A 10129-nucleotide genomic window follows, 5' to 3' on the forward strand; every position below is an offset into this window, starting at 1 on the left:
TTGGAAGAAGTAAAAAAATTAGAAAAAGAAGATAAACTATTGGAAAAAATCCCAGGAAGTGAATGGGTTTTAGATAGTGAAAAGAAAATTAAATTTTTATTAAAAAATTATAATGTTTTAGCTTTTATTAATGGAGTTCCTAATGATTCTAATTGTGAAAAATCAAAAGAATTTATAGAAATTTTAAATAAGTTGAATATTTAATTCGAATTCTTTAACGTTGATTTTGATATTGGGGTTTCTGAATAGCTAAAAAAAAAATCAGGGTTTAATTAAATTCCTTAGCTATATGTTGAAAGTGAACTTATTGGAGGATTAGATGTAGTAAAAAAATTAGCAAATGATGGAGATTTAATAATTTAATTAAAAAAATATATTAAATAAAAATGAAAAAAAATATTTTTAGGTAAACAATTATATATATACATACACATTAAATAAAATAATTAAGTATTACTTTTTCAAAAAATAATTATTTTATGTTTCTAAATATTATTTTAATTATTAAAGTTTTATAATTATTTATAAATTTTGCTTAAAGATTAAATAAATCTAACTTATTTTTTAAAGTTTAAAATAACACAATCAATTTATAAAAATTCATTTTTTACTTAAGTTTTTTTTTTTTAAAGTATAGAATATATTCTCCGCTAAATAAAATAAAAACTATTTATTTATTTAGTAACATATATACAATCTAATTAATATTATATAATAAAATACAAAATTTTCTTTTTTATTTTAACTAATATGTTATATTTTCTTTTAACTCCTAATGAACTTATAAAATTATTTTCAATTTTTTTTTATTTATTTTAATTATAATTAGAATTAATAAACACACTTGCTTTAAAATTTTGGCTTTAACTTTTTTTTTTAATATTTGGTTAATTTTTTAACTTTAAAAATATTTTTTTTTAATAAATATTAATTGTAATATTTTTATATTTTAAAGGAATGTATAAGAAAAGATTATTTATTAATAAATATAATATATAAAAATTAAATAAATTTACTATTATTTGATTTTTATATATTACTATCTTTTATTTTAATACTTGAGTAAAGTGAGTAAAGTAATTATATCAATATATTAAAATAAAAAATTAACTATTAAATTTATTATGCAATTTTGTAAAATTTCTAATTGATAATTAAAAAAAATTATTTTATACAAATAATTTTTATTTAGAACATAGTCATTAATTATATAATAAAATAATTTATTATTTTCTATTTTTTTAAAAAAATTAAAAATAATTAAATAAATTTATTTAGTGTAATTTCTAATTTTATTATCTTTTTTATTTATAATTTTTATAAAAAATAAAAAAAATATATAAAACTATTTTTATATAAATAAAATTCGAACTAAATATTTCTAAAATGCAATCATTATTACAAAGTTATGAATAGGATTATTAAAAATATTATTCATAATTAAAGAAATAATTAAATACATATGCATAAGTCTCTTTTGGTATGTATATATTCTTTACAAAAAAAAAAAAAGTATATTTTTATATTATTGCTTATTTTTCAAAATTTTAAAAAATAAAAAGATAAAAAGGATGAAGTAATATAAGCAATGAAAAAAACTTAGAATATTCAACTAAAAATGTATATTATAAAAAAATTAAATGAAACAAATAATAAATTAATAAAATCCATAATTTTTAAAACAATTAACATTATAAAAATTAAAAAAATTAAAAATATATAAATATAAAGTTTTAAGAAATGGAAAAAGAATATACAAAACAATCATAAATTACAAAAACTTAATATACTAATAAGGTATTTCAACAAAATAAAAATTATAATTATAATAATGTTTTTAAAAAATTAAAGATTAAATAATATAAAAATGAATTATAAGATATAAAAAAAAATTAGCAGATACGGAAAAAAACTTTTAAGAATCAAAAGAAAGATGGAATTTATATGCTTAAAAGACAGATTAAATTGATGTTTTAAATAACAAAAAAAAATATTAATTATTTAAAAAAGTACAAAAATAATTAATCAGATAGCAAAAAATAAAATGCACTAACATAAAAATAGCTTGAATAATCAGGTTAAATAGACAAGATGTTAAAAAAAGCATACTATGCAAATGATGTATCTGATAACACATAGCAATAATTATAATTCTAAAGGGAAGATTTACTATAAATATAAAAAGAGGTGAATTTTTTTTTTAACTTCTTTATTTATAAACTTTTACTTTTAATTATTGAAAGGGTCAACAAATTAATGAAAATCTGATTGTAACGGATAGATTAATAAATATTGTAAGAAATAGAGAAACATTTAATAAACTATTATTAATTGCACTTATTATATTATTGATTTTAGCAAATTTAGTAATTCTTTATTTTAAAATTAGAAGATGATAAATAATTTTTTATATAAAATCTATTATAAAATACTTTAAATAAATCATTTTTTTTTATTCATATAATTTAAATTATAGCTTATTTATTTCTTAATCAATGTATTTTATAGATATTATTATTTTATTTATATCTTTTTTAATAAGTTATTAATAATAATCATTTTAAATTACTTAATTTAACAATAATTATATATTATAGTAATTTTTTTTTTTAAATAAATCTTATTAATAAGTACCATATTATAATTATCATTATTAATTAATTTTTAAAATTTTATCACTTTTTTTATTTATACTCTTACTTTTACTTTATTTATTTTCGAATCTTATATACTATGTTAATTTATTTTAATTCTAATTCTATTTCTAATTCTTTTCTATTATAAATTAAAAATATTTTTTTTAAAAAAATTATATTAAGTTTGTATGCTTTTTACTTATAAATTAAATATAAAATTTACATATTTTTATTTTATTAATGTTATTTTCAATCAGAAATCTATTTATACTTTTGTTTAAAATAAAACAAATATAAAATTAACGTTAATATAATTTGACTATTCAATATAATAGAATATCTTTATTATCTATAAATCCAAACAATTTAACTTAATCAAGCTTCCAAATGCTCAATAATTTCTGAAATTAAGGAATAAAGTAAGCTATTTAAATAAAATCCTTAGATGCTTTAACATAATTTATTTAATTTAGATTTAAAAATATAATTAAATATATAGAAAAAAATAATAAACATAAAAGCATATAATGTTAATCTTTAAAAAATATTTTAATGAATTATAATAAGAATAGAATTTAGAAGAAGCATATCCTTTATAAAATATAATAATAAATATTTTTAGTTAATAAAAATAAAGCAAAAACTTATAGTAACCAACGAATATAAAACTTTGAAAAAATAAATTAATATATTAGAAAGTTTTATCCAAGTGTTTTATAGAACACGAAATAATTAAATAAAAAAAGAAAAAATATAAGATATAATTAATAAAAAAAGTATAACACAATATAAAAGAATTAATTAAAAAATGGAGTAAATTTAAATATGAAAATGTCTTAATTATTTTAAAAAATGTAAATTTAATAAAAAAAAGATATAAAAAGTGTAAATATAATTATTCATTTTATAGGATTTTTTTAATTTTGATAGAAATATATGATTGTTTAAAATTTTTTAGTTATAAATCTATTAATAAAATAGAATAAATGTTTTAATAATAACAAAAAGAAATCAAATAAAATTAAATAAAAATAAATTTAAAGTACATTTTATGAAATTTGGAATTCGTAATAGAAGTATTAATAATTAATATTAAATATTTAAATAAAAGTGAATAAAAAAAAAAATTATTCAAAATTAAATTAATATGGTTAAAAATAATAAACAAAAAATATATTAAAATTATATGTTAAATATATACAATAATATTTTTAAATATAAAAAATAACATTACTTTCAAAGTTTATTATAAAAAATAGAAATTTTACATTTATAAACATAAAAAAATATATACAAAAAATTCAAGAATTATATAAAGATTTTGCATTAAAAAAAATTAAATTGAAGAATCTAAATTATAGTATCTTTAATAAAGCAACAGTAAAATTAATTTCATTAATAAAAAAATTAATGAGAACAATGTAATTTATTATAGATGTCTGAACTTTATTTTCAAATAAATATTAGATTTAAAAATATAATACTAATAATAATAAATGATATATATTTAATAATTATATATATATATATATATATATTTAAATAAAATAATATATAAGAATTTTTAAACATTTAATTTTCGAATTTAAAACTATTGATAGAGTATTTAAAATTATTATATTTAAGTAATAAATTCAATGAAAAAAATTGTAAGAAAATTATTGACAAATCAGATATATATATATTATTTATTTAGACATTATTTTATATTTTTGTATAATTTACATTATTAGTTTTATTAATTTTAATTTAGTAAATTTTAGATATTGTTTGATTTACCAAAAATAATACTTTTTTTATTGTTTTTTTAAATAAATTATTTTTAAATTATTTTATATATAGCAGACACATAAATATTATTTATTTTATAAAAAACCTTGAGAACTTTAAATATATATAAATATAAAAACAATAATCATAACAAAATAATAAAACAATCTATCCAAAAAAAAAAAACACAAATAAAAAAACAGTAATATCAAATTTAACATATATGATTGAAAATCAATCAAAGTAAATGTCTTTTATAAACATTAATATATTTGATTAAAAAAATTCAAAATACATAAAATTATAATTACATCATAAAAAAATAAAAAATAAAAAAAAGAACATCAACAAAAATATTAATTTCTAAAATAAAAAAAAAGCGACAATTAAAAAAAACTCCCGAAATAAAACTAAAAAAAAGATTCCTGTGTGCAAGTAGCAGTTAGAATACGTCCATTTATACCTAGAGAATTAGTTGAAAGTGAATAAAGTTGCATAAAATGCGCGACAACAACAAAACTAATAATTGGTAAAGACAAAGAATTTGATTTTGATAAAATATATGACTAAGATTCATCATAGTAAAAAATTTATGAGGAAACTGTTTAAGATTTAGTAGTAAAATTTTTTTAAGGCTAAAATGTAACAATTTTAGCATATGGTTAAACTGGATCAGGTAAAACATATACAATGGGTACATCTTCATAATAAATTTCTCCTGAATACGAATTAGGAATAATTCCTCGAGTAATAAACGAGATATTTGAGAATATAAAAGAAACAGAAAAAGAAATAAGAGTATCATATTTCGAAATATATAATGAATTTATAATAGATTTGTTAGATATTTAATCCAAAAAGAGCCATAATAATAATATATTTATTCGTGAGGAATCTGATGGTAATATTTCACTTTAAGGATTGATTGAAGAACACGTGAATTCTCCTCAAGATATGCTTTTAGCATTAGAAAAAGGTGCTCTTTCACGAAGTACAAGTTCAACTTTAATGAATGCATCTAGTTCACGTTCACATGCAATTTATACAGTATTTTTACATTAAATATTTAAAGAAAATATATAAGAAAATTAAGAAATTAATAGTTTTATTACAAGTAAATTTCACTTTGTAGATTTGGCAGGAAGTGAACGTATTAAAAAAACAGGAGCTATTGGAGCTACTTTAAAAGAAGGAATTAATATTAATATGGGACTCTTAGCTTTAGGTAATGTTATTTCTGCACTTACTGATATATAATGTAAACATATCCCTTATAGAGATTCTAAATTAACAAGAATTTTATAAGATAGTTTAGGAGGTAATTCTAACACTTTAATGATCGTATGTGTCTCACCTGCTGAAAGTAACTTTGAAGAAAGTTTGAATGCATTAAAATATGCTAGCAGAGCTAGGAAAATTAAAAATAAACCAATAGTCAATAGAGATCCCTAAAGTGCTCTAATTAATAAACTAAAAGAATAAATTTAAATCCTATAATAAGAAAATGATTAATTCAAACTACTTTTGGATTAATATAATATTAAGGTGAATTATAATTTCGGAACTAATATTAATTTCAATGATAAAAATGAGGAAAAAATAAAAGAATGCGAACTAAAAATAAAGAATTTGTAAGCAGAAAATTCGACATACAAACAGATTAATTATAATGCTGAAATTCAACTTTTGACTATTTAAAAAGAAAGAGATTTATATAGACTTAAATGGGAAAATTAAGACACTAATATCGATATAAAGAAAGATATTGTTGAAGAATATTAAGAATTAAATTAAAAACTAAAAAAATAAATTGAATAAAAAGATATGTATTATCGAGAATTGTAAATCGAATTCGATAATACGATTAAAGCTTCGCTTTAAGATTAATAAATTTTATTTGAAAAAGAAAAAACTATTAGTATGTATAAAAAAGCAATAATAGATTTATAAAAAAAAAATAGTCAAATCATATCCTAAAATGATGATAAAAATACGACTGAAGATTAAAACTAATAAAATCAACTGCCTGATGAAGATGATGATGAAGAAATAATTTAAAATAAATTAAAAGAAGATCCTGAATTTTTAATGATGTAAGAAATTCAGTAATCTACTAAATAAAAAATTAATGAAGTTGATGGTTCTATTAATACTTTCTAAGAAAAAGTTCATAAATTAAATCTTGAGTAAATAAAAAACCAATAGTAATTATTAGAAAAAATGAAAGACCAATATCATTAAAAGATTTCTTAGTTAGAAGATTAAATAAAAAAACTTGGGGGAAACAAAGAGATGATAAATTAACTAAATGATTATAAAAAAAAAGCGAAAGAATAAGAAAATCTGTAAAAAATTATTGCTAACCAGGAAAAAAAAATAGCAGAATATTAATTAGAAATAAACAATTATAAACACGCTAAAATAACATTATTTAAATAAATTAAAAAAAATAATGAAGATTTTGAAAAATTCAAAATGAAAAAATTCAAAGATTTAATGGCTGAAAAACGCGAGAATGTGTAAAAGTTAAAATAAATATTTAAATTACAAAACACGAATAAAAAGTAAGAAATTTAAATTTTAAAAAAATAAGAAGATATAAAAAAATTAATTCGTTCGAAAAATCTTATCTAGAAGATATTATAAAAAAATAAATAAATAAATTAAAATATCAATAAAGGAAAATCAGATCAAATAATACTTTAAAAAAAATAAAGTAAGGTTATTGAATTAAACTAATCAAATACATAATAATAATAATAATAATAATAATAATAATAATAATAATAATAATAATAATAATTATAATAAGATAGTAAATATGAAGATATTATGTATTAACATTTATATGAAATTGTATAGAAAATGAATATAAACAATAAAATTGTTAAAGAAGAATAACAATTATAAAACATATAATTAGAATTATAACAAATGTAACAAAAACTTATCGAATTAAAGTAAGAAACTTGTTCTTCTTTAGTTATCGATGAAGAAAAGACTATATAATTAAATGAAATTCAAAATAGAATAGAAACTTTAGAAGATATGCATTAATTTTAAAAATAAAAAATTTAAAAACTATACGATTAAGATACTTTTGTATTTGAAAATATACAAAATGATATTATTAAACTAGAAGATATTAATGTCCTTAAAATTTATCTGTAAAGTGCTTTAAGTTCTTTTATCAATATTACTTCTGAACTTTTAAAAACTTAAGATATAACATAAGTACTTGAAATGTAATAGCAAGAGTATAAAGAATAAATTGATATACTTTATTAATAAAACCGAATACTTGGTGAATAATAATAATAATAATAACAAAAAAATTTAACATTCACATAAATTAATGATTTTAAATCTTAATTCAATTTAGATAATAACAACTATGAATAAAATAACAAAAGTATGATAAATAGTACTAATAATAATTGTATCAATCATAGTAGAATAAAATCAATACATGCATTAGATGTAGAAGAAAACAGCAAAAACTTGTAAAAAATGATTGGAGAACTATCACGAAAATTAAAAATGAGTGAAATGTAAGAAAAAATGCTTTATAAAAAAAATGAAACACTCTAACAAAAATATGATAATTTAAAGAAAATTGAAAAAAAAGATAAATTTATTGGAATAGAAAAGCAATAAACATGTGAGTAAATCCTTTAGCTTTTATTAAATAATACATTAAAAAAAGGAGGAACTCCATGTTAATTAAATAATAATTCATAATAGAATTCATCTTAACAAGATGATTCATAATTTGCATTTAATCCTTAAACTAATAACAATTTAAGTATTACTAATATTAATACTAAATAAAATAATAACTCAAATTTAAGTATTAACCATATAAGTATTTAAAATTCAAATAATTAATTAGAATAATAGGCTTCTATTATTCATAGTATGAATAATACTCCTACTTAAGGATATAATTCTGAATAAAGTTAAAAAAAAGCTAGCGGAAGTAAAAGTCATTTAAAAACTCCTAGTTCATTTTCAAGAAGTAATTCGAATTTTTTAAACAAATAAGATAATATAAATAATAATTTATAGTAACAACAATAATAAAAAAATAATTTAATTACATCTTTAAAAGATCGAAGGAAACAAGTTAAAAAAAGTATAGTAGGAGAGGTTGATTATAAAAAAGATAATTTTGCAGAACTAATATAATAATTGGAATAAATTCATACATCACAACAATAATAATAGTAATAACAAATCTAATAATAGTAAGTAATATAATAATAGTAAGAATAATCATAAAAAATTAAAGATTCACAATCTAACTCTCCAATAAATTTAAAGAAAAGTTATTATTTTCAAGAAAACCAATACGAGTAATTAAATAATTTATTAACCTCATTAACCTAAAATAACCCAAATATTCAGGCATAAAAGAATGATGGAAATCAAACAATTAACAATCAGATTTTTAATTAAGATTAAGCCATTTTTAATTCAATTTATAAATGGGAATGTAAATGGAAAATTTAAGATGCTCATTAGTCTTAAGTATATTAAATTTAAAGTCATGAAAATTTGCTTTTTTCTACTTCTGTCAAAAGTCTTAAAATATGGGATATTGAAGCCTAAAAAAGTATCAGTGATATAAATGCTCATTAATAAGGAAATGTAAAAGGTCTGTATATTATTTAAGATGAAAAAATGATTGTAACAGCTTGTGATAAATATATAAATATTTGGGATTTGGTAAGTTTATAGAAAGTATGTGCTTTAAAAAGTTCGAATGAAGATATAAAAAAACTTCTTTTTTTTAATAATATATTACTAGCGGGTGGTAAAGGAAGTTAGAATTCAGGGGCACTTGTATTTTGGGATCTGAGAAAATAATAAATAGTCGAAGAGAAGGAAAAAAATCAAGATTTTTTTGCATTATTAACATATAAGAATATACTTTATTGTGGAAGTAGAGATCATTATATTCGAAGAATTCCTTTTATTTAAGAAAACAATACTACTTCTTTAGAACCTTTGTAGCCTCCACATTATGATATTGTAACTTCTTTAGCTGTTTTGAATGATAATATTGTAAGTGGATCTAAAGATCATAATATAAAACTTTGGGGAACAGGAAATTTTGAAAATAATTTAAAATAAATTTAATACTCTAATTAGTAAATTTTATGCATAGAATCAAATACTTAAAATAACTTGGTTTATGTCGGATAAAAAGATGGAAAAATCAAAATTATCACTACTGTAAACAATAACAAGTTTAAGGAAATTTCTGATATTTCTAATGGACTTGTCTAGGTTAACTGTATAAGTTAAATTAATAATTAATAAAATGAGAGCATTTTTGCTTGCGGATCCATTGATAAAACTATTAAATTATGGAAACCTACATAAGAATGTAAAGAAAACTTATAATTTTTGGATTGAAAAGTTTTTTTTATTTTTTTTAATTTTTTTTTATTATTAATTTTTTTTTTTTATGTAAAAAAAATGTATTTAATTAATTTTGCTTTTATTTATTTATTTAATTTCAATTTGATTTTTTTATATCTCAAAAACAATATTACTATTTATCATCTATTGTATTTAGTTATATTTATGTTTTGTTTTTTGCTTTTTTAATTTTACATATTTATTTTTTCATTTTATATTTTTTTAAAAATAAGAACTACCTATATTTCAAAAAAGTAGATTTGTATCTTTAGTATTCAAATTCCTCTATATTTTGA

The 10129-nt window shown here is 17.2% G+C and overlaps 1 protein-coding gene across 1 annotated transcript, besides 8 other annotated features; it reads left to right on the forward strand. All coding sequences in view use genetic code 6, as the record gives it.

Moving 5' to 3' along the window:
- The first annotated feature begins 1676 nt into the window (after positions 1-1676).
- Positions 1677-1730: a microsatellite.
- A 1007-nt stretch (positions 1731-2737) lies between these two features.
- Positions 2738-2772: a microsatellite.
- A 1337-nt stretch (positions 2773-4109) lies between these two features.
- Positions 4110-4166: a microsatellite.
- Positions 4167-4838: 672 nt separating this feature from the next.
- On the forward strand, positions 4839-9827 carry IMG5_145600 (kinesin motor domain protein; the record flags this gene model as incomplete). The annotated part of the gene is made up of 3 exons (XM_004031128.1): positions 4839-7122; positions 7300-7818; positions 8584-9827. Coding segments are annotated over 3 exons (4047 nt in total), but the record flags the coding sequence as incomplete, so codon positions are not given.
- Positions 7149-7217: a microsatellite.
- Positions 8623-8675: a microsatellite.
- Positions 8624-8687: a microsatellite.
- A 5-nt stretch (positions 9828-9832) lies between the features above and the next one.
- Positions 9833-9881: a microsatellite.
- A 12-nt stretch (positions 9882-9893) lies between these two features.
- Positions 9894-9948: a microsatellite.
- The last annotated feature ends 181 nt before the right edge of the window (positions 9949-10129 follow it).

This window comes from Ichthyophthirius multifiliis (assembly GCF_000220395.1).
Source record: "Ichthyophthirius multifiliis unplaced genomic scaffold scaff_1120509251128, whole genome shotgun sequence".
NCBI classification, from domain to species: Eukaryota; Ciliophora; class Oligohymenophorea; order Hymenostomatida; genus Ichthyophthirius; species Ichthyophthirius multifiliis.